This window comes from Calliopsis andreniformis, chromosome 9, assembly GCF_051401765.1.
Source record: "Calliopsis andreniformis isolate RMS-2024a chromosome 9, iyCalAndr_principal, whole genome shotgun sequence".
Classification (NCBI taxonomy): domain Eukaryota; kingdom Metazoa; phylum Arthropoda; class Insecta; order Hymenoptera; family Andrenidae; genus Calliopsis; species Calliopsis andreniformis.
This window is the reverse complement of record NC_135070.1, coordinates 21,747,357-21,772,166: the sequence shown is the minus strand read 5'-3', so window position 1 is coordinate 21,772,166 and position 24,810 is coordinate 21,747,357. Positions and strand designations below refer to the sequence as shown.

General features: G+C 43.5%; 2 protein-coding genes across 6 annotated transcripts; both read left to right on the top strand.

Moving 5' to 3' along the window:
- The first annotated feature begins 5,385 nt into the window (after nucleotides 1-5,385).
- Arm (armadillo) lies at nucleotides 5,386-11,767 on the top strand. 5 transcript variants are annotated; one of them, XR_013002556.1, is made up of 8 exons: nucleotides 5,386-5,522; nucleotides 6,653-6,716; nucleotides 6,795-8,431; nucleotides 8,520-8,699; nucleotides 8,778-9,080; nucleotides 10,025-10,121; nucleotides 10,508-10,569; nucleotides 11,435-11,510. XR_013002556.1 is itself a non-coding variant. In XM_076384477.1 (7 exons), exons 2-7 carry the CDS (start codon nucleotides 6,680-6,682, stop codon nucleotides 11,617-11,619), a joined length of 2,439 nt encoding a protein of 812 aa, XP_076240592.1. In that variant the 5' UTR covers nucleotides 5,386-5,522; nucleotides 6,653-6,679; the 3' UTR covers nucleotides 11,620-11,767. The 5 variants fall into 5 exon arrangements, 3 of the variants coding, with proteins under 3 accessions (XP_076240592.1, XP_076240594.1, XP_076240595.1); XR_013002557.1 differs by having other exon boundaries at nucleotides 10,511-10,569; nucleotides 11,435-11,497; XM_076384477.1 differs by lacking the exon at nucleotides 10,508-10,569 and having other exon boundaries at nucleotides 11,435-11,767.
- Nucleotides 11,768-16,293: 4,526 nt separating this feature from the next.
- Nucleotides 16,294-24,706, top strand: LOC143182962 (atrial natriuretic peptide-converting enzyme). The gene is made up of 12 exons (XM_076384304.1): nucleotides 16,294-16,347; nucleotides 19,164-19,347; nucleotides 20,922-21,135; nucleotides 21,430-21,801; nucleotides 21,877-22,109; nucleotides 22,210-22,416; nucleotides 22,494-22,707; nucleotides 22,793-22,938; nucleotides 23,024-23,195; nucleotides 23,270-23,523; nucleotides 23,978-24,096; nucleotides 24,182-24,706. The coding sequence occupies exons 1-12, from the start codon at nucleotides 16,300-16,302 to the stop codon at nucleotides 24,353-24,355; spliced, it is 2,337 nt and encodes a 778-aa protein (XP_076240419.1). The 5' UTR covers nucleotides 16,294-16,299; the 3' UTR covers nucleotides 24,356-24,706.
- Nucleotides 24,707-24,810: the final 104 nt, after the last annotated feature.

The following is a 24,810-nucleotide window of genomic DNA, read 5'->3' as shown; positions in this document are numbered from 1 at the left end:
TGGTGTTCGACTTTATCGTCTGCTCATACTAAAGTTGCCCGGTAGCGCGAACACGTACGATTATTTCATCTTTCACCGTAAAACTACCATCAAACGTAATCGGTGTCGTCTAAAAGTTCTTTATTTCTCCGCCTCAACCGCCTCAACCGCCTCAACCGCCTCGTCCCTTTCTATTTCGATGCGATTCATAACTATTTAATAGTACCTCGATCCTGTATTTTGCCATGTGAACCGTGGTATTAAATGGTAACGAGAAGGAGAAGAATACTTAAACGTTGCGTCGCGTCGCGTCGCGTCGCGAGGGAAATGACGAGAAAGTTGGGAAAGATTGTTCGATCGTTAGAAAGAAGCCGATACCGTAGAGGAGACGCTAGAGGAGACGCTAGAGGAGACGCTAGAGGAGACGCTAGAGGAGACGCAGAAGCAGACGCGTGAAAGAGAAGCGCTTCTTTTGGCGTCATCGGGACTCCTCCGTCATTAAGCACACCGGTCGGTCGGTGTCTAATTAAGCCGGACGTTAAGTGGGGGCGTTCGATAAAGCCAGGCCGTCCGATAAATTCGATTCGCCAGACAGCCGGTTAATACCCGGTGTATACGGGGGATACCAGGGGCCAAGATAAACCGCGCGTTTTTCAGGAAGGTCTCGTTTCGCGGACAGAGGCGGAGGATGACGGACCGAGGTAAACGGAGTTCTTCTTCGAGGGGAGAAGGGCGGATGATCCTCCTCTCCGGTTCCCCTCCCCCTTCTCTCCCTCGTCCTCTTCGTACTCGACCTTCTTCTTCCTCGTGGTCGTCGCGCACCCCGGCTTCGACTCGTCTCCCTCGAAGACGTTGGTTCGTATAGGAGGGCGGAGGAGCGGAGATATGCAAACGTCTTGCCGCGAGACGGTTGAACATAACTCAGGCACACGTACACCAGCGAACGACGCACACAAGATCCCACTACTGAGGACACTATAAACCTCGATACCGGGCGAATAAAATCCCGGATTTACAGTCCTGATACCGAGCGAGACGGTCCTGTCCTGTCCCAGTGCTGTCCTGTTTGTCGCTGTCGCACGGTGTGGGTTGGCTCATCAGTGATGGCCACGTCCCGCAGTATCTTTTCCCTCGGCATCGAGTAGACCGGCCAATCTCGGACTCGTACACGCGCCTGCATTCGACTTACGCACACATCGACCGGAGCAAAAGAGCTGCACGTACAGAAATCGACGTACGCTCGAGACGGTCTCGGATCGCGCTAGTATAAAGCCGCGCGCGCGTTCGCGCGCGTTCGCGCGCGTTCGCGCGCGTTCGCTGTTTTGCCGCGTAGCTCGTATAAACGGTACGCTACACAACTAGCCACAGTAGATTGTATGCGTGGATTTCGCGATACTTAGAGAAACCGCTCCCTCTTATCACCCCTCCCGCGCGCCCCAGCAGAACCTTGTTCGATACCATTTGAGGACCTCCAATAACCTATCCGAGCCATTCCGATAGGAGCTGTCAGCCCGCACCCACACGCTGTGCGCGCGAGAAGCCGCTTCGCGCAGACCGGATAAGCCTGAGCGCAGGTGTGCCGCACAAAATCGTCTGATCGACGTGCCGAGTGCGCTGATCTCGATGACCTTCGCCAAGGGTTTCGATTCGACGACGCCGCGCCACGCCGCGCCACGCCGCACCACGCCGCGCCATGCCGCGCCGCGGTACACGAGGCACGCCCCGGATACCATCTCGACGAGCTGCTTCGGTACCACAGGTACCATGGTACCGCGCTACCCTCATCTCCCATCCCCTCAGCCACCTCAGCGCTACGCCGATCAGCTGCTCCGATGATCCACGTTATTAGCGTCGCGGTCAGTTATCTCGACCGCGCGGTGATGCTCCGAACAAAGCCGAAGCGTTATGTATAATTCGATTGCTGAATCGTGCGACTTCTCAAGGGTGCGCGATGCCAATGCGCCATCTACTATGTACCCTGATCTCCGACGCTGCGCCGCGGCACGCCGCCCGCCTCCCTTCATTTCTCTGTGCCTTGGGAGTTGCGTGAGTCCTTTCCAAAGGTCCAGGTGATGAATCGAGTATCGTTCGTCGTCCACCACGCTGACTACATCCTACCCACCGCCCTCGTCGCCGCTCGACATTAGCCACGAGACTACTCCATCAACCGTGCCAGACGACGATACGACTGTATCTGTGAAACTTCACCGCTGACTCGTTTTCTTCCCTTGAGACTAGCCGGATCTGGCGATTTCCACCTTTTCGCACCTCCGACTTTTGGGAAAATAGCCAAAACTTTCCTATGCTTGATCATCGTCGGGGGTGTAGCGAACTTTCGAACACGATGAATATCGAACGATTTGCCTAAGTAGCGGGGCACAGCGTTTGCGTTTCTAGACTGAAATGCATGCACATGCATCTTGAATCACTACGTCTGAAAGTTGAACAGTAATCGCCGACAAGAAAGAAGTAACGTAGTAGGTACAGGTTCCTATTATCCGAAGATAGAGCAGTAATAGTGGCGCCGTGACTCTTCTTCCCTTCGCTGCGTAAACACGTACGAAGCATTGCGATGTACTGGAAAGCATTAAGTGAAGTAGACTCACAGGGATTCTAAGAATGCATATAATTAAGCATGCCGCATCTCGAGAATCCTGTGTGCGAGCGTGCGTGCGTGGTGCGTGCGTGGTGCGTGCAAGTTTCTGTGGCGAGGCTTGGTTCGAGGAGCAACGTGCCCGTGTGTTGTACCTTATATAGATACGCATAAATATATGCCTAGCCATCGTTGGCCCCTTCACCCCTGCGAACCTCTCAGCCCCTGTGCTGCTCATCCCCTCTGCCTCCGTCGCTCAACCCTGCTCCACTCTTCCTCCTTTTCTTGCCCCACGCTCAACGGTGATCTATGTATCAGCCTGTGCTCGCCGAACCGGGCAACGTGTGTCCGTCCCCCTCGTGTGCTTACTTTATTATCGGGGCTCAAATGAGAATTTATGCAGACATAAACGCTCGTGTCAGCAGCATGCCGCGTAGGTGGGGAGACACACCGTTGAACGGGCATCTGTCACCCTCTATGCTCTACCTGGTCCGCCTTCGAGACGGGACCGTTCTCTTTTCGAGGGCCATGCGAAATTTAAGGAATCGAGGGAGCAAACGAGTCAACTGAAACCTCTTACCTCCTCGTCGACGCGACGCGATGCGACGCGACGCGACGCGACGTGCCTTTTTGGATTGTTGTCGATACTCTTTTCTCGATCGACCGCGAAACGATCGGTACGCATCATTTTTCCTTGGCTATACGAAAGAAACATTCACCTTCGCCAATTTGTTTACGGAGGGCGATATCCTCGATATAGCGAAGCGTGGGCTATGCGATCCCCCCCTAGGCTCGTAAATAAACGAAACGAACGAGAATACGCTGTAGTTGACTCCTATGCTAAATAAATAAATGTTACGGGAGAACAAAAAACTTGCATTCTCCTGACGATGAATCATCGTAAAGGTATCCGCCCGTTTGCTATATTCCAATCCAAATCTTTCGTGGAACAGACGTACTGATTTCTTCGATTCAAACACAATTTACCTTCTTATCCTTTACAGGGTATTTTCATAAGCATGCCATCCAGAAATATTAGCAGTTGTAAAGATAGTCCTTTTACATAGGCACAGCATGCCTCTATTCTGCCTTCAATGTACATATATGTACACACACGTTGAACGATTCCGAGAGCATACCAGAATATTTGTCACTGTAACAGTCGATACTTTAAACTCGATTCTTGGTGCGAATCGACTGCGACCACTTTACTTCAATTAATACGGACGTTTCCATCACTACGAATTGTTATTATCATATTATTGACGACACTTATCAAACTACTACAACTTCTAAATTCTCGAACACTACGATCCCGTTCGTCCGGATTCGAGATGGATTCGAAATGGGATTCGAGTGTACGATTGTGTCTACTCTGAATTTCGATACGTCGCATTAGTAGCTGGAATCGTGGATAATCGAATAAACGAACTTCTGCTATCAATATTAGAAATGTTTGAATATTTAAACTGTATTACCTACTCGTCTCCCACCGATGATTATACTTTTCTCCGCAGTTGAATCGATGCTCTTTCGTTTCCTATTTGAAAGATACAACGAAACGTTTTTCATTTGGTCTAAAAGTACCTACTCAAGTAAACTTTTCTCGCGGCGCGGCGCGGCGGCAGGAAAATCCAATAAAATTGCCGGACAAGGAACCGTTACGTTTATCTTCCGAATTATGCGAGCTGTAGTTATTGTTCGTTATTAATTAAAAGAACGAACGTAAATTTATTCGGGGAATGTTCGTGGGATATTGAAATATCGACGAGAAATGATATATTTCGAAGCGTGTTTTCCTTTTTTCCGATTATCCGTTCAATATCAGCGCTGACGTAAAATGTATCATCACTGTACGGAACGGAAGGAACGGTACCGCCATCACGCATCCGAAAATTAATCGGCGTGGGCGCAGCCGATAACGAATGGTGTTCCCGCCAAACGGCCAGTATATTTTACTTTGGACTCCAGTGTCTGTTATTTTGCGCGCATTCTAGCTGTCCAGCTACACGATTTACTCCCGGACTCGATCAGAAATTCTCGGCTACCGTGGATGGACAAATACCCACTGGAATCCATTAAAAAATTGCCACGTCACAGGGAATTACCTTTTAATTGAAATTGATCTCCGAGACTCTAGGATATTATATGCATACTACGTATTACCTTCGTTTTTTTATGTGAAATATTGGAACGTTACAGGGTATCGTTGCGTTAGTTGTTCGGTGCTTGGCATACTTTCTTCCGACATGTCACCGGATCATTTGAATTCTCGTTTCACAGAGGTCCATAGTAGATATGTACGTCACGAGTAACTACGTAAATATGTATACGTACTTATGACGACGGTATCTATACATGTACATACGTATCTCGCGTACCATTGCGTAACCGATAAGTTGACTATTTCAAATTTCAATATAGTTCATCAAATCTGTCGTCAACTGACACGTTTATTTAATCGAACATTATTCGCTAGTTACGAACTAGATGATTTACAGGCTGATGCGTTTGCGATTTTAAATTGATATTAGATGTACGGTGATTATTCGTACGATAACTTTTTAAACATAGCTGCGATCCGTGATACGAGATTTGAATCGTAAGAGGTTCAAATCGATAACAATTTTTCTAGAGATATCGATTTATTTCAAGTCGAGATTGTACGTCGTGCAGTGTCGCTAGATATTTGAGTGAGCACCACTGTATTCTCGAAACGGTGCGGACGACAGGTGGCGGTAGTGTGGTAGGTTGCGCGTCGTTTTCCGCCATCTTTAGTTGACGGATCCAAGGCAAGAAAGGCCAAGAGGTCCGTGCGGAGAAGAGCGAGTGACCGAGTGTCGGGAGTTAAAGGGAATTTGGTGGATTGAGCGTGTCGCGATAGTGAGTCATTCGTGGCCTCGTTCGAGTACGATTCACGAAATTGCTTTCGATCGACCCTCGCGATACGGTAAGCGCAAGTAGAATATTATCGTTCGCCATTACGTCGACCACCGATAGGGGAAAAAAACTTGTCATTTCCGTGACGGCTGTGTTTACGCTGGGTGTGTCAAAGTGTTCCATCTCTTTGCTTTCTTTCTCTGTTTCACTAGACTCTATATCGTAATCAACTCTTTATTTCGCACTCTCCCTCCCCTTCTCTCTCTTCTCTCTTCGCTCGCTCTCTCTCTCTCTCTCTCCTCCCCTTTTCTCTCTTCTCTCCTCACTCTGCTCTCACACGCACACACACACACACACACACACACACACACACACACACACACACACACACACACACACACACACACACACACACACACACACCTCTTCCCCTCTCTCCTCTTTCTCTTACTCTTACTCTTACTCTTACTCTTTCTCTTTCTCACTCCTCTCGCCCTTCTACACTCTCTTTCTCTCACATGCGCGCGCGCGCGCGCGCGCCTCTTCCGTTTTCACTCCCCTGCCGCTCTCTGCTCTCCGCTTTTAGCCGTACGTCGATCTTCGGAAAATAGTGATGCATTGCATTCTCGGAAGCTTTGTTGTGTCGTACGCCCACGCGCGTCCCTCTACTTTCGAAAATCCAGCGTCACTCGGCATCTTGCGTCTACCTTCATCGCTGATTTACCACTAAGCTTATTCAACGGGCCGACTCAGTTCATAATTCTGCATTTCAGTATTAAAGCGGAAGCTATAGGAACAGTTGGAGAGGAGAATCTTTCGATCGTGGCCACATTCCGTGCGATCGCATCCTCCTTCCATTCTTCGCGATACGGTACACTGACCCTACTCGTAGCGTCTTGGCGTCTTTCAACCTTTTAACGAAAATTTCGGTTTCGGTTTCGGCTTCCTTATTCGTAAAAGTGACGAACAAGTAGCAACTTTTATTATCCGTACGATGTATCGTATTATTTGTTTCTGCGCGTTTAGGATACGTTGGCACGGAACGCGACCAAAGCATTAACTTTGTATGGGATCGTGAACATTTTCTTGCATGCTTAATCGCGATATGTTCGTGCTACGTTTGGATTCTTTGAATGAATTGTATTATTAAAGATACGAACAACAGTGCTGTTTCTATACGTCAAAGTTTCTCTACCTTAGGTGTGGATAGACTCTCCCGTAGGAACCATGAGTTATCAAATGTCATCCAATCAATCCAGACCAAGTGAGTACATAATCTTTGCAAAAATAAGTCGTGTAGTCAAATGAAGATATATATGATCCCCTGTCGTCTGTTTTGTAGTGTCCCACAGAAATTATCAAGGCCCGGGTGATCTACCCATGGGTTCTGCCAAAGAACAAACTTTAATGTGGCAACAAAATTCTTACATGGGGGACTCAGGAATTCATTCAGGGGTCGTCACCCAAGCGCCATCCTTATCTGGCAAAGAGGACGACGAAATGGAAGGGGATCAATTATTGTTCGATTTGGATCAAGGATTTGCTCAAGGATTTACTCAAGATCAAGTAGACGAAATTAGTCAAGAATTGAGCCACACGAGATCTCAGAGAGTTCGTGCTGCCATGTTTCCAGAAACATTAGAAGGAGGCGTAGAAATTCCTTCTACGCAATTTGATCAAGCTCAACCTACTGCTGTACAGAGATTGGCAGAACCGAGTCAGATGCTGAAACATGCGGTTGTTAACTTGATAAACTATCAAGACGATGCTGACCTTGCAACACGTGCAATACCTGAATTAATTAAGCTGTTAAACGACGAGGACCAGGTGGTTGTATCTCAGGCAGCAATGATGGTTCATCAACTTTCCAAGAAAGAAGCATCTCGTCAGGCTCTTATGAATAGTTCGCAAATGATAGATGCATTGGTCCGTGCCATTTCAAATAGCGAAGATCTTGAATCGACAAAGGCAGCAGTTGGTACATTGCATAATTTGTCTCATCACAGGCAAGGCCTCTTGGCTATTTTCAAGAGCGGTGGTATACCTGCTCTTGTGAAACTCTTGAGCTCTCCAATGGAGTCTGTTTTGTTCTATGCTGTAACAACACTCCACAATTTACTATTGCATCAAGAAGGTTCCAAAATGGCTGTCCGTCTTGCTGGAGGTTTACAAAAAATGGTTGCTTTGCTACAACGAAACAATGTAAAGTTTCTAGCTGTAGTGACAGATTGCTTACAACTTCTTGCATATGGCAATCAGGAAAGCAAATTAATTATATTGGCTTCTCAAGGACCAGAATCATTAGTACGAATTATGCGTTCGTACGATTACGAGAAGCTCTTATGGACGACTGCGAGAGCTCTGAAAGTGCTGTCTGTTTGTACAAGCAACAAACCGGCTATTGTAGAAGCTGGTGGTATGCAAGCGCTTTCGATGCATCTGGGTAATCCGAGCGAGAGAGTCGTCAAAAATTGTTTGTTGGCGTTACGAAATTTATCGGATGCTGGCACCAAAGTCGACGGACTGGAAGGTTTATTGCAGAGTCTTGTACAAGTGCTCAGTTCTACCGATGCGAATTTCGTCACATGTGCCGCTGGTATTTTATCGAATCTCACTTGCAACAATCAACGTAATAAGGTAACGGTATGTCAAGTGGGGGGTGTCGATGCTCTTATTCGCACTATCATTTACGCGGACAGTCGAGAAGAGATCAGCGAACCAGCGGTATGCGCGCTTCGTCATTTAACTACTCGTCACGGAGAAGCTGAAACGGTACAGAATTCTATTCGCTTAAATTATGGGATTCAAGTAATAGTAAAACTGTTGCATCCACCTTCGCGTTGGCCACTCATTAAAGCTGTGATTGGATTAATTCGCAACTTATCCCTTTGCCCTGCAAATCACGGACCTCTTCGCGATCACGGAGCAATTCATCATCTCGTTAGGCTTTTAATGCGTGCTTTCCCCGAAACACAACGAGTAGGTATCAATTGAAAAAACCATTTAAAAAAAAGATGGTACGTTTAACCAATTATATTATCTAAAACGATCGATGTCTCCATTTCAGCAACAACGTTCGTCCGTTGCTAGTACAGGAAGTCAGCAAATATCTGACGCTTATGCGGACGGTGGTGTACGTATGGAGGAAATAGTGGAGGGTACCGTAGGAGCGCTACATATTCTTGCGAGGGAGTCGAATAATAGAGTCATTATAAGATCTCAAAATGTGATTCCTGTTTTCGTGCAGGTTTGTAAATTCAGTGTCACACATCCTTTACTTTCTGCATTGCTATTGATCGATCGTTTCCTTCTTTTTTCTATATAGTTGCTGTTCAACGAGATCGAAAATATTCAACGCGTAGCGGCTGGAGTACTCTGCGAACTTGCTGCCGATAAGGAAGGTGCTGAGATGATTGAACAGGAAGGTGCTACTGCTCCTCTAACGGAGCTGCTGCACTCTAGAAACGAAGGTGTTGCGACTTACGCGGCAGCCGTGCTGTTCCGTATGAGTGAAGATAAACCGCAAGAATACAAGAAACGACTTTCCATGGAACTTACCAGCTCTTTGTTCCGTGAAGATACAAATCTCTGGAACAACGCAGATTTTGGAATGCCTCCAGATTTACAGGTATTGTATTAATATAATGGTAAAGCACGTATTGCTTATACCGTGGCAAAATTGATTTCCTTAGAAACACTTTGTAACATTGAAGTACATTGTTTGCGTACTTATGTAGCGGCATTTGCTGCTGCTGCTACCGCTGCCGCTGCCGCCGCTGCTGCTGAGAGCCTTCGCTTTCGTAATTTGCTGTACCGTGTTAGGGAATATTAACGTAACGTCTAATTCATGAATAGTGATATCAGTTACATCGTGTTTTTAAGTAAATCGAGCCATGAGGACAACAATAGTAAAAGCGATGATGACTAGTAACAGGTACTTGCATAAGTAATCTTCCCCACCATGTAAGTTTAGAAATGTATAACTAGATAATTTACAAAATTGAATGTCATTATCCATTATTCCAGTTTGCACAACTTAGGTACGTGTGATATTAGTTTTGTTTTCTTGAAAAAACACGAAAGAGAAACGAAGCTAAATTAATTGAAATCGTCGACAAAATTTCTTGTGTGCTCGTAACATTTGAACAGTAATTATTGTCGTACACATGATTAGCTTAACGCGTAACTGACGAATTGACAAAAAGTATTCCATGGTCGTGCCTAATGGAGCAATGGAGTCTGTAATAATAAATGTACAGCCATGATTTTCTTCTGATTCTCAGTTTGCGTTACGTTATGCATGAGAATGCGTTTCATCCAATTCGTGTTTCACCCCTTACAGGCTGAGTAACAAAAGTGAGCGCGATTACTACTTTTGAAACTGAAAGTTACAAACACGTTATCTGTTCACATATCTTATCTATTTTAAATGGCAATTTCGCGCGAGTTATCGATGATGTAGCGTAACAAGTATGTCAACCTAACTTCTCTCGTCGCGCCGCGCTGGGGTGTTAATGACACGCCTACCAAAGAAGATACGTTTTGTGTTGATCTGAGCTACCTAATCTTCAGGACATGCTTGGCCCTGATCAAGGCTATGATGGTATGTATGGACAAGGACCCCCTAGCGTACACAGCAGCCACGGAGGCCGAGGGTATCAGCCGCAAGGTAAGTTACGTGCGTTATATTCTCTCCAATTATTGCTTTCGAACGATCGACATGTTGGATCGGACGTTGTAGGTGAACTCACAAAAACTTTCTTTTTTCCGCGATATTAACGGTTTTATTTCGTAAACTATGAGATACCTAAATCCTGTAACGATTGCTGCAACAGGAATCACATTTCTGGAAAATCTTTTTTCCAAAAATCGAATCAAAAATAAATTGACATGGTAATGCCGGATGTATGTGCCCGTGCTCTTGTATTTTCTACTTGTGCGATTCTGTTGACGGAAATCTTTAACAACCCTTTTCTAACAATTCGTCTAGTTTTTAATATTATCGACAAATAAGGAAAAGAAAGCGATGCATTTAATTCTGTGTTATTTTAACAGCAGCTTAACCCATGGACTTATATTAAAATACAGGCTATCAACAATATCTCGCAGTAACATAGGTGACACTCAGCTCTCATGTACTCTGCTCTGTGCTTTGTTGTCAATCGCTAAATTAAATCTTGACACGCTTTTTGTTTATAAGTCAATTAAACCTTCCATTCTGTCTTGTAAATATTACACATAATGCACGCTTTGTGAATGCTTCTTCTTTCTTTCTGAAACACACAGCAGAATTAGTGTTCTCTGTAATTCGATTATTAACAAATTTCATTGCATGGTGTATTTATATTTTCGTTGTCTTTTCTCTAATTGAACGTACTTTATGATGGAAAGAAGCATAGAAATGTATTCGTAAGTAATTAGATAAGATGTTTTTGTAATTGTATCGAGAGAACACATCTGTTATTTGAAAGTAACAGTATAAATACCGCGAACAAAGTCTGTTTGTAAAGATAACGCGATTGAGGAAAAAATTTGCCTTTGATATACTCATTTGATTGTTGTCGATTACTTCTGGTAGTTGTCATTTTGATTTCACATGCATACAAATGTCATGTGAACCTTCGTACGTACTGCAAAATCTTCTTCTAACTCTTTTTCTTGGCTACTTATCGTTAGTTTCATTGATTTCACGTGTAGTCTTGCTCCGAATATGCATAACTTTTTCCATAGGAGAAAAGAAAATAGTGGAATTAATCGCTTAAAGTTTCGTTTGTCGTTTATGTTTGTTTCTTGATTAACGAAAAGCAACGAATGTTTCTCTGTTGGTAAGAAAGCGATTTGCGAGTACTTTGCAAAGTTGTGCTCTACTGGTTGAAAAGACTTTTTAGCAGAATCTTTTAGCGATGTAGTTCTTGTCGATATCTAAATATTAGAGATAGAAGGAGAAGATGTTGGGTTTATCACGAATTTTGTATAAAACAGGTTATGGCCAGATTCCAGTAGATTCGATGCAAGGGTTGGAAATAGGTGGAGGGTCAACATATGGCGCGATGGACACTATGGATGTGGCGCACGAGGGTGAACTGAGTTTCGATCATTTAGAAGAGCTTCCTGCACCACCGCAAGATAACAACCAGGTCGCAGCCTGGTACGACACCGATCTCTGAAACCGTGCCAGCACCACATCTCCCTGGAGAATAACGGACTCGTGAGGCTCTTAAGTAATTTTAATACAATACTAAATTGTATCGTCGTTTTGCTCTCACCCTGTATCGATCTAGATCGAAAGAATTTTGACGAGAATAACAGCGGAACGAAAGGTTCCTATTCGCGAAGTTACATCGCATGGATGAAGCAGTACGTAAACGTAAACATACATACATTACATACCTATTACACGGGCGAAGAGTATGGAGCAAAAGTTTATCCTTGTTTTTACACGAAAGAAAACAGGGTACGAAAACGTGTAACGCGACCATTGCAGCGTCGAAAATAAATATAAATATAAATATAAATATAAATATAAATATAAATATGTATAACTAACTTACCAACGTCGTACCTTAGATATTTATAATAAGGAGAAAAATATATAGAAGAACTTGGAACTGTGTCGCAATGCGAGGTTATCGTCGACGATGGATAGTCGAACGTTGACTTTTTTGTTCGACGAGCCCGCTCTCTATCAAGTACGAGAAAATGGTATCTATTTGATATGTTCATTTTCCTTTTACGTATCTTCGAAATCGTTCATGTGCCGGAAGAATGATATATATGCCACGTTTGATATCGTACTTCTAAGCAGCAGGGTGAGAAAAATGTTGAACGTGCGTGTCAAACGTCACGCATTCAATGACCGTCAGTATTTTATTTCACGCGCGTCGCTCGTATCGCGTGTATTAGCTTAAAGGCTTAAATCGTGAAACGTTCTTGGTGTTACGCGAATGATGTTTTAACGATGAAAGGACAACTTCTTACGCGCGCCACATTGGTTCGCGCAACCGAATCAAGCCGAATCAATTTTGCTTATGTTAGGGACCATTCTTCTTCTCGCATCAAACAGTATCGTTCGATTCGTTTGAATTTACCGGTTTTCACGACGAAATCACCCAATCAAATGGCAGCTGAAAATACGTAACTGACAAACGATAAATACCACGTTTGCATATTTTATATACTTGTTGCATTTCACGATTGTATTTGTCTCTGTGTATCCGCATTTCTTATCGATCTCTTTTTTTTAGCCAATTTATTTACTTTGTAACCTAATGCACGATAGTACTATGTATACGAAATGAAGAATTCGTTATAGTTAGTTTTTCTGAGTACCTACGTATCAGCGAATTGCTGAATTTTATATTCGACTTCTTTCCCGTTTATACGGGAAAACGCAATTGAGATTTGCGAACGAAAAAAACGGTTGTACGGTTGCTTAACGAAGAACGATGCCGCCTGTCTCGTGCGACAAGAATTTTCAGAAATATAATATTCTGTCTTCGCGAACATACACTTACAAAGGTACACGTAAGACGATGAAAGTGAAAATTAGACATTTTTGATAGGTATCGATTGAAACAGAAGATAAATGTGTGACGATCGTAAGATACTTTTGTCAGAATTCTTGCGATCGAATCGATCTTCTCACGTACGAGGCGGTATACAATATTAGCAATAATGTTTCCCTCGTTGATGCGACTCGACGATCGTTTACCTTGCGTATCACAGTTGTCACCGACAGGTGTTCTTTTACGCCTTCGGGTTAGATTGGAACGGGAATATCGAGCGATAGTTCGATTGCCTGAGTAACCATTATATCATAGATTTACTCCGAAATTTGCAAATCTGTCGTATGGCAGACAGCAATTACCTATTTATACCGCTAACCCCGAAACGATAGTATCATTCTCGAGTATCAGTGAATTACAATCACGTATAAATATAAACGAATATCAATGAACTTTCGCATTACGTATTTTACAGGGTAGTTATACTTAATTTTTATCATTATCATTAATGTAGTTACGCAATCGTGGCAGAGTACTTTGCATCGTTCGATGCCCTGTACGCGCCTCTGATCGCTGTCGATGTATTAGACCTAAGAGAGAGACACGTAATTCGTACACACCATGTATATGTATCGTTTAATTGTCTATACGAATAAACTGAACGATTGAGTACTCGAATTCTGTCGGACGCCTTTTCTTCTCACCTTTACTTCTTTCCTTCTAACGAACAACACTCTGATCCGTTACCACCAACCGACACGAGGTCTAAGCCTTCTTAGGATTTCAACGTACCATCGAGACACGATCCTGCTCGACCGTATAAGTAGATAATACCTTCCGATGGAATTTCTTGCAAAATTTCTACCGTTATTGCTTGCAATTCGCGTTTCGAGCTTAGATGAAATAATCTGGAAAGCATAATACATCGCACTGGAGAGGAGAAGGAGAGGACGGTATACTCATGCAAATTAGGGACGTATTCCAGTAAGGAATCGGAACGCGTGCAATGGGAAGACGTTAAAGAACAGGGAAAGTAGAGTGAAATAGGAGCTGTACCGCTGATTTGCAGAAGCTGAAATCTATGGAAATGTGAAAAACGGTGTACCTGAGGCGATTTCGTGACGGAGAAGGGCGCGTGTACGTTCTTGCCAGGTCATTAATCGGCTGCCGAGCGTCGAGCGGCGCACATTCGTGCGTACACCTTGCTCCTCGAAGGTTCGGCTATCGTGTTAACGGTTCTTTCTTTCTGTGAAGCGAAGAAAGAGGATCGCCTTGAAGAGTGTGCCTCGGTTGCTTCGTGTAGTGTAAAACCACGATTTAATGTGTTCGAGAACGGAACAGGAGATACGCTTCCGGTGCAAATAACAGCTGTCATCGAGCAGAGGGCTACCGTTTTAAGTGAGATCAACTTGTGATGTTGCAATCATTTCTGTGACCGTTGCTCGTGCGCTTAACACTATTTGCGTGAAAAAGAAGGGAAACTGATATGGAAGCAACGAATCGTTGCACGATATGAATAAAGCGACGTTTCTTTGCCAATGTTTCTGGAAAAAAATGTATTCGGGAAAAGCGAATGTAAGTTTGTAAATAAGGTATTTGTAAAATTGATCTTACGGTCGATATATTTTATTAATTCATTTTATATCAGGGTATATGTTGGCGGGTTTTTCAAATTCTGCACGTAAAACTGCTGTACATTAATAACCTTTGCAATAAAAAAAATATTGGAGTAACGACATTCGTAATAAAATTCATAATACTGGTAAAAAGATGCAGACTCCATTTCTATCTGCAAGTTACCATTGAAAACGATAGATTCTGCGTACCAATTGAAAAATTATAGGAAGGTAGATATCGTACGCGCGGGAGAACTCGGTTCATTGACAATCATTTGTCTCGGGGATACGAAAGACGGCATCAACACGTTATTCAACGGAATCCAGAATAAAACAAGTTCCCCTTGAAAGTTGATTCGAGAAAAGTATTTCGGGTGTAGGCATGTAGGCAACAGGCAAATACCTGTAAAGCTCTAAAACAAGTTGAACCTAAAAATATCATTTTCCTCCTCCTTCTCTATTCACTTCTGTTTATTCTATTATTTTGAAACGTTCCTTTGTCATACACAATGTAACGCTTTCTAAATATGATCGATTCTAAACACGCGTTTGTTCGATTTAGTCGATGCGTCTAATATGTTAGTGGTTGAGCAGTTAATTTATCAATCGACATTAGTAGTTTGATCTTTCATTTTTTTGATAATGCACTTTTTTCGCTTTTGTCCCGAATAATTAGGTGTTCTGGCTTAAAATTCGAGTCGAGTCGAGTGGAGTCGCGTCGCGTCGCGTCGCGACGCTTTGCGTCGTCGTGTCGTAGAGAACCGGTAATGACGTGAAAGTGCATCCAGAGGCGAGGGAGCGAGCTAGCAAGCAGGTCTCCATTCTCCCAACAGTTTCGCTTCGTTCAGGACAATCTCTTGCTTCGTGACCGGCTACGACTCGCTCAGAGAAATTGTTCTTCTACAGTCTCGACGATCAAACTGTTTGTCTAGTCGAGCGCGCAGTACGCCTCGCCCGTTTCTGCCTCTTTCCTCCTTTTTTCGGCTACTTCAACTACAAACTTCTTGCCTGCCGTTGCGATTATTCTCGTGCACCTGTCGCTCGTAAGCAATTCGTTTCCAGAACGTGTAGTGGTCGACGATATTTCAAACGCGTACAGCGATGCTTTCGATGCTTTCTGAATTCTACATGTCTTCTAATCGACGAGCAATAAGAAAAGATTAGAAACAGTTTTCACTTAGTATTTCCTTGCGTATACGAGATCGATTTCGATTGTTGGTTGTGTCATGAAAACTCGTCAAACCGCATTAAAAGGTGGCAGTGTCAAGTGGTTCATCTGAATCAGAATACGAGATATCGCGTTTCTTCGTTTCTCTTAAAATGGTCTGATTCACAGTGCAACTACGACTGTATTACAATTGCATTGCGCTTCGAGGCTGTTGTCTTATATCCTTGTAATATAATTATCTTTTTTTGTACAGGTGCCGGGATTCGACCTGTTCTAAATTTCGGCTACAGAACATAAAATCGAGGAAACGGAAGTACATGAAACTAATCGTGTCGTACAAAGTTGGTCGGCACTGAAAAACAGAAGAGTTTGAAAGTCATCGGTGGTGTTGGATGAGATGCTTAGCAGCTAGGTCAGAGAAGCAGGATCATCGGCAAAGACTAACCACCGAAACGAAATCCAATTCCACGACGATGATGTCCGCGCGGCTACAACCGGTAAACGTACCGAAGGATCGTTGATGAGGCAGAAGGAAATCGTTGTTAGAACGGCTCAGAGATGACCGTCGCCATGGAACACAAGCGGAAGAGCTCGTGGGATTCGAAGGTGAGACGATTGTGGCGCGCTTTCCCTCTATACATGCTTTTCTCGTTACCTTCTCACTCACGGTTAATTAACCAGGTGGCTCACGTGTGAAATCAGACGCGAAACAACGCAAAATCGAAGAGAAATGATGAACGTCGACAGATATCTATTGTGTCGAACGAGAGTATGAAAGTCGGTGTTTCTTTCAATTTTTTCCTTCGATGAAAACTTTCGAATCAATACGGCGAAAAGTATCTGGGAAAAAATTCTGCCGATTTCGTCGTCAAATTCGTTTCTTCGTAAACATGCTGACCTGGTTTTCCATTGACCCCGAATGCTGTAGGTATGTGTACGTATATGTATATGCACATGATGTATGACGTATACTGTACACGATACCGAATATCTACACATTCGTCGGAAATCTAGGTTGAACAGAATAAAGAAGGATGCGTTAACAGGGTTGGGTTGATCTGGGTTGGGTCGTCATCTGGTCTCTTGTCGGTACCGTTACTTTGCTACTAGCAGCCAATCACGCGATTGGCATTCCGCTCGAATATGTGAATGACATTTATCACATGCTTCACAACTGCCCGCGCATCAGAGTCGAAGTTGAGTTCGGTACATCGAAGATCGTTGAATTTCTCTGCTTGGTCTCGCAGTATCGCGTGCAAGCTTTCGCGCCAAGCTACATTCAATGCAAATCTACAATCTCGTTTAAAGAAAAAAGAGAGCGATCAATCGTAACACGCAAGAGTTTCTCTTACTTAGCCTGAGGTAACGAACATCCCAATATAAAAAACATGATAATAAGATAATAAGCGTTTATTGAGGCTGTTTTCTCGTATTATTTTGTGTGTTTCGTATACCTGGGTGCACGCACACGTGCGTCTCGTTTACCGGCACCTACGCCGTGTCACCGATCGATTATAATTTAAAACAGGCAACGAAACTTGTTCCTAGAGCTCTTTCGGGAAGGTAATTCAGTGGACGTTTGAAATAACGGTAATAACGGCGAAGAAAGTCACGAGGAATCGAACGGTTAGACAGCAGAGTTAATGGAACGTTGTAGATTCCTTCTTTTGGTCGATGACACCGTTTCTTTTCTCAATAAGTGCTTCATTAGGGCATTTTCTACACTATTGTGAGACAATCGGGACGACGTCCAACACGATAACAGCAAGATGACGATGTTGCAGGTTGTGTAGTTACACGTTTCGATGATTATCGTTTCTCTCTATTCTACCGGAACCGAAACGATAGGAGAAACTCTGTTCGTGCCAAGGATGGCTATTCTTTCGCGAAACTTTCACGAAAGACCTACCTGTAAGTCCTACCATTTCTGTAACGTGTCGTGTCTTGATTTTCCTCAGTCTCTAAATCGTTGGCTATACAAGTTAAATGTTGTCGAGGTTGCGGCTCATATGAAATATTACTTTTCAATCTGACAGGTTTAAATTCCACGTAGCCGTATACATAGTCTATGTAACACTATTTAATTTCTGTTGAATTTTTGAATCTGTCTTGAATTTTTTCAAGACTGCACCGTTTTCCCGTACTCTACTCATGAATTATCAGACGTCTGTTTGTCGGAAAGTTGCCGCTCCTCCAATAAGTTGGAGTCTCTTGACCTTTTCGCCGAGTTGCATCGTCAAGGAAAGAATTACTTTTATCGTTCGAGAAGAAATACAATAACGTTGCACAACTTTGATTTGTGAAACATGCATTTCCTACGATAATTCCAGACACAAGATAGGTACTTACTATTAAGTAAGTATACCAGTACTGTATGTTTGAGCATCGGAAGTAAAAGATATCGTAAAAAACTGAATTTCAATCCCATCACGATGTAAGTATTTCACAAATCCACGTTTAATCGACCTTTTAGAGAGTAATTCGTTATCTTCTTAGAGTATCTAGTGTCGATGAACGGCTCCTGCAAGCAAAAAGCATAATCTTTCAAGTGGAAACTTGAAGGATTCCATTCCTTGAAGGTTTTTCTTTCATTTCCTGATTCAAATTTGTCCGATTACTCGGCAGATAATAAAAAAGGGGATCGTGAATTTGTTGTGTCGCGACGCGACGCGATCCATCGGCTCTCCTTTGGAGCGTGTGCCGAGCGTAACATTTGAAGGAGGGCGTAGGCCGTTTGTACCGCATCGTGCATTCACGCGAGTGCCCGCAAGCCGTATCGGTGTTAGTGACGAGTGCACGTGTATCTCGATGGTGAGACGATTACACGGACGCTTACACAGTTACTTGTTGGGTGCACGAGTCAGAGAAGAGAAGTAGCTCGTTGCTCCGACACTGAACAGGACTGCTTAACTTGCCTTTGAACGCAATGTGCATTCTGCCGTGGATCGAATTTGAAAACGAATACACGCAGAAACTCGAACGGACTGAATGTTGCCATGCGCCCCTATCAATTACTTATGCAGTATACTACTTCCAGAATCGCGTCGAGTACTTCGCAAATTCGAATGACTGCCAATCTTGAACATTATGTACGCTCCTTTTTTTTGCAACAAAAGGATCGTTGCGCCGTCGTAGGCACCCTGATAACAATCTCGATCGTGTCGTTTCGTTCGTAAGGTAAAAGTACAATGCAATTGCCAATACAAGTCGTGTTACTCCGAGAAATCTCATAGTCAATCATGGCAGTTTTTTGCTTAAACGAAGGCATTTAATGACGAAGAAGAAGAAAAAAAGACTAATCGCAGTTTTCTTGAGACAACAGGAGAACAGTATTTCCTTACGCATCGCATACCTCGACCGATGTTAGTTGCGTAAGACGAAATTCGTTTGCAGAAGGCGTTCAAGTTGATATTCTTTTCCAGATTTCGGTGAGCACAGTAAGCACCAGAAAATTTAGTCGAGCTGGGACTCCGAGCTCGATTTTGTCTTCGGACAGCGACATTCGATTCACGAAGAAACTCGGTGGACAATATCGATGCGGTTGTTGCGTGTTGGCCGCATTTTTGCTCTTTCTTCTGTTTTCGGGAGTCTCCATATATCTTGGCTGTAAGTATCATATTTTATTCTCGAATTTGTTTTATAGTGTAACGAATAAATGGAGAGCCATCTTGTCGAGAAATGTCAGACGTTCAAAACGATATTTTATTCGTACACTTTCCCTGTAAGCTGTATGCCCGATTCTCCAGGCTAGGCGTTCTGAAATGAAATTACTCCACGCTTAGCCGAGGATCAACGCAACGCGCGACGGTTTCTTCAGGCATGAAATTACTCCGAAATGAATCGCGATTGGTTTGAGAGACCGACAACTTCACGGTGTCTGGATGTTTTGCCAAGTATAAAGTGTGATCGACGTTTTCCTTTGTTCTCGCAAGCGTGGTATTCTCTCGTGAACGTGTGTACTTCACCTTGACATCGCGTTAGATCGTACGATAAACGAATAAGCGAAGAACAACACACAGGAAGGAAAGCAGTGGGACGGGAAGAAAAAGAAAAACGCGAATCTGGAAGATTTAGAAAGAATGCGCTGAAAGGGAAGAACGTGTAATCTCATCACTTTTCAATATTCGTTGCACAGAATTTCGAAGAAATGAGTATCGATGTATCGATATTGTGAGATCGTTTGGAAAGATTTGTGTCTTGCGTTTAGACTTTCCTACGAGTAAGAAGAGGAAAGAAGAAGAGAAAGATAATGCGGCCAGAGCCCATTGAGGTCTTCGAGCGTGCAAATATAACGGTCTGGCCGAGTTACCGACTCTTCGAAGAAAACACGTAGGTACACGTTCATGTACCTACTTGGGTCGAATATTTGATTTGTAAGATGATTCAGACACCTCAGAAAGAACTTGTATAATAACTTCTCTCGCAAGGAAGAAGAGTCGCGCCTGCATACTCTATAATTCGTCCTCGAGAAACATAGAGAAACGAATCTCGAAAAAGTTGGACGGTCGCGTGAGTTGAGCGAAGAGTCCTTGAAAGTAGCGGAGTTAACGGTCTGACCGAGTTGTCGAGCCGTTCTGCCCGTAGTCCAACTCCAACGTTCGACCTTACAGAGGGGATCCATGTCCTTGAATCGTTTTAATACTCCATCATAACGACCGAATCCTCCTTTCGAAAGCATTCGGCGTCCAAGGAATCGTGAAATTTCACTTATCGAGTTACCGATTCGATTTAACTCTGAGGTATATCGTGAAAATGAAAATAAATCGAAATTTTAAGAACCACTTTTATACGTATAAAAACGATGTGCCAGGTTGTGCCGCGCCGGTTTCTCGCGCGGTTGATCTACTAGCCGCAAAAGATTGCTTGTCATCCGCAAGAAGTTGTATTACAGAAAAATGTGATAGCTGTGGTATAAAAATGATTAAGCAAAGGCATAGTGAAAGGTAAAGTTTTGAACGTTAAGCACGTATTCTGAATGGTGATTGCCTTGTTTACGTATATTATTATAGTTTGTCGAATATTAAACCTTCATTTCTATCTTGATCAAGTTTATCTTAATCTAGGACAAATTACAGATACCTATGTATTCGAGCATAGTACCGTACTTTTTACTTCGAGTCTATCACTGCAATTAATCTCGTCGTCAAAGTTGATTTCATTTGCTCTTGCTGTACTTTCAGATACGTTCCTAACTTCGGATCCGCCAGGTGATCAAATTTTCTTGGCTACTTTCCGAGTTATCGAAGGAGATTCTTTCGCTTCGGAACTAACGGATCCCTCTACCGAAGCCTTTCGAATACGATCTCGAGAGTATCGCGATCGGCTTAATCTGATCTTCCGTCGCAGTTGGTTGAAAGTCTCCTTTCTCACCGTGGAGATTTTAGCATTGGACGGGTAAGCGTTTGGAAAATTAACAGCCACGGGATATAAAAGGAAAGCAGAGGAATCTCTGTGGGAGATATTGTTAAAACTTGAGAAGCTATCTCTTTGGAAATCATCTCGTCTCCTGCGAGAGAAATCCACTCGAGTCCTCGCGACGATCTCGAATCAGCTTTCTCGCGATTTCACGACACCTGTGCTTTTAACCATAACACGCGATGTTATTGCGTATATCGCTGCTTATACATATCAACGTATCGCAAATTCTGCAAAATGCGGCAAATAGCATAAAATAAATTGACTGCGCAGATCCGACGGTGGCGATTTAGTAGTGCACTTTGACGTCCGATTCGATCCACGATACCAATCTATTACAACAACGGACATTGTGGATATTCTATCGCGAGAGATTGATCCCGGAACTTCAAAGTACTTGACGAATTTAACGATAGATTCGAAGAGTCTTGAGGTTCAAGAAAGCATAAAAGCCTTGAATGCTCAAATTAATTCGCAAACAACCGTTTCAACGCCTCCACCAACAACTACGACACCTCCTCCTAGACGATGTGGCAGGTTGGATTTATCGTACTGTAAACATCTTCCTTATAATGTTACATCTTATCCAAACATACTTGGTCACCGCTCGTTGGTAGATGTAGAAGAGGACGTGATCGCCTTCAGGTGCGCATACTTGAAATTGACGAAAGTCTATTTGCGGTTTAGCACGAAGCTTATTTTAGTAACGTTATTCGACAGGGAACTGGTAGACGCGGAATGTTATCGATTGGCATACGATTTTGTATGTCAAGTTCTGCAACCAGCATGCGTGCCGGGTCAACCGGAAGATCTTCTCCATTTACCTTGCAGAAGTTTTTGCAGAGAATTTTGGAACGGATGTGGCACACGGCTTCCCGCTCGAATCAAACGGTTGTTAGATTGTTCGAATTTTCCAGAGTACGCGGATCAAGGTGGATGCAGAGCGAAACCAGGTAAATAATTGTGATTTTTCTTCCTTGCAATAAGCTGTATGGGTAGCTGCATAGAAAAGGGCACATCGTGCTATACACAGGTGATTACGGATTGTCGTAGGGTGCGTGCAAGCGCTTCAAGAGAAAGCACTTTCCCCAAGAATTTGCGACGGTGTGATCGACTGTCCCGACCTTTCGGATGAGAAAAATTGTGCTTACTGTCGCGAGGGTTATATGCATTGCGGTGTAGGTAGAACGTGCATTCCACGTGGCAAGAGATGCGACGGTAAAGTTGACTGTGCAAATGGAAGCGACGAGAAAGATTGTCGTGAGTGTCGTTGAATATGTTACTTGAAATACTCTTGTCGAACCATCTTCATTCTTTCACATTCGAATATCGTCCAGTGTCGTTGGCGCCGAGCGTTCGAGCGGCGAAAGCTCAACCTTCGGATACTCCACACGCCGCGAGATACAATAGCGAAGGCTTCGTGGTGTTCAACGAGAAAGGCTCGATCGGTAAACTTTGCACCGCGAATCTTAACGCGACGCTGCCAGGCACGGAAATGGAAACCGTTCTCCAGACTGCTGCTAGTTCTTTATGCAACCTATTGACGTATACGTAAGTACCTATGGCTCACCTGGTCTCACCTGGACTTTTTCGCCCGTTCAAAATATACGTAAAATACGTAAATTTCGGTTTTTAGAGGGGTGGAGTCCGTGGAGATAAGGATCGACGAGGAGAATGATGTGCAATACGTGCATATGGAGGATCCATCGGCCACAGAAATCACGTTCGTTCGGGCACCTTGCCCGAGCAAAGAAGTTATGTACGTCCGGTGCTCTGAGCTTGGTATGAAAAATATTGTAAAAACGCTTTTTGTCCTGTCAATGTTCGATCAATGTTCAATGTTCGAATAATTGTGATTTACGTGTAGAGTGTGGCGTACAATCGTTACGTAGAAAGAATGGCATGCAAGGTCTGAATAAAATGGCTGAACCAGGCGATTGGCCCTGGCACGTGGCTCTATTCAAAGAAGAGGTACACGTCTGCGACGCTACTCTCGTTGCGAAAAATTGGTTAATTACCACGGCATCCTGCTTCCAAGGGTGAGTTTCCCTCTATTTACAATGTTTCTACATTTCATTACATCACGTATAGACTTCTCTTTCTTTTTCTTCAGTCAACCGAAAGCAGAATGGTCCGCAAGAATGGGCACAGTACGTCTCTCAAGCACATCGCCCTGGCAACAAGAACGTAGAATTGTAGGAATGATTAAATCGCCTGTAGAAGGAAGCTCAACGGTTTTACTGAAGCTAGATCAACCTGTGAGCACATTCTCGGATTTCGTGAGACCGGTTTGCCTGCCCTCGGCTTCGAGTCAAGATCCACCAGCAAACGCATCTCACTGCAATACTCTCGGCTGGGCCAGAAATCGTAAGTAGCATTTCTTCTCGCCTCTAATATTGCTTCTATACGTTACGCGCGATCTCCTCAAGGAGCCCAATGCACCGTATGACCTTATGGTTACGTTACGTACCGCCTGATGCGTTATATAAGGACGTAATTATGCGTACCGCTTACGCACCGACCTTAGAGGGATGTTAACTGGCGATAGCTTACACAATCTCAGTGACAATTTTTTCGATCTTAAATCAGGTCGAATATCCTTGGAATTACGTTAGAGATAGAGACAGTATTAAACGTCAAGTTTTATCTACTGGAAATCATTTTTCGATGCCACAGTACCAATTTTGATGATATACGTACAATTTACTATCCTCCGATACAAATTAATGAATGATTTCAATTAGATGATTGCAATGTTCCTGAATCATTGTACAAATTTCATCTTAACGACTTTTCTCACCGGAGAATTCTCTTCAATTAGGCGACCTACTGCAGAGAGTACAGCTTAAGTATAGCGCGATGGAAAGGTGCGAAAACATTAGTATTGCATCGGTAAACAGTGTATGCACGGAACCGGCCTATTCTAACGATGATTGTAACGTAAGTGAATTCTTCAAGTGTTCTATTTCTTCGAGAACCTCCATACGCATACCTAAAAATCTAAATGATTGTTTTGTGTCTACAGGAAGAGGAGGTTGCCGGTAGTCCTATGCTGTGTTTACAGTCGGACGGTCGTAGATGGGCTTTAATGGGTGTCGGTAGTTGGAGAATAGCTTGTTCGAAAGCTGGTGTTGAAAGACCTCGATTGTACGACAAAGTTTCCTCGAACATCGCTTGGATAATGTCTACCATCGAATGATCTTTCCGTTGAAAATATTCGAGTTTAATGAATCCGTAAATTGAAAAGTATACATATCGACCTACTAATACGATTAGTCTGGTCAGGACTGAAAGAGGAATTGTGATACGAACAAGAAATTTTCCTGCCTTATTTCGATTCGGTACGAATGGAACACGTATAAAGTTCATTAAACATTCATCGTTGTATCATTATTCGCCTAACAAACACACACACGCGATGATAATATTGTAAAAAACTGGTATTTCGCGAAACAATGCGTTTACATGTACATGTATGCTAGACGCGTAACGATAAGATAACAAGTACAATGTGAAGAATAGAATATAAAATGTGAACGACGAATTGCTCGTTGAATCTATGCTCTATTCATTTTGCATGAATCTACTTTTGTTCTACCAAACGACAGGATCGTTCTAGGTATATACGTGTTTCGTTGCAGTGCCGTTCACTGT

Coding starts and splice junctions, on each gene's coding strand:
- Arm (XM_076384477.1), top strand. CDS start 6,680: ATGAGTTATCAAATGTCATCCAATCAATCCAGACCAA. Junction 8,700..8,777: donor TGATTCCTGTTTTCGTGCAG/GTTTGTAAATTC, acceptor TTTTCTATATAG/TTGCTGTTCAACGAGATCGA. Junction 10,122..11,434: donor CCGAGGGTATCAGCCGCAAG/GTAAGTTACGTG, acceptor TGTATAAAACAG/GTTATGGCCAGATTCCAGTA.
- LOC143182962 (XM_076384304.1), top strand. CDS start 16,300: ATGACCGTCGCCATGGAACACAAGCGGAAGAGCTCGTGGGATTCGAAG. Junction 21,136..21,429: donor GAGATTTTAGCATTGGACGG/GTAAGCGTTTGG, acceptor TTGACTGCGCAG/ATCCGACGGTGGCGATTTAG. Junction 22,110..22,209: donor TGGATGCAGAGCGAAACCAG/GTAAATAATTGT, acceptor GGATTGTCGTAG/GGTGCGTGCAAGCGCTTCAA.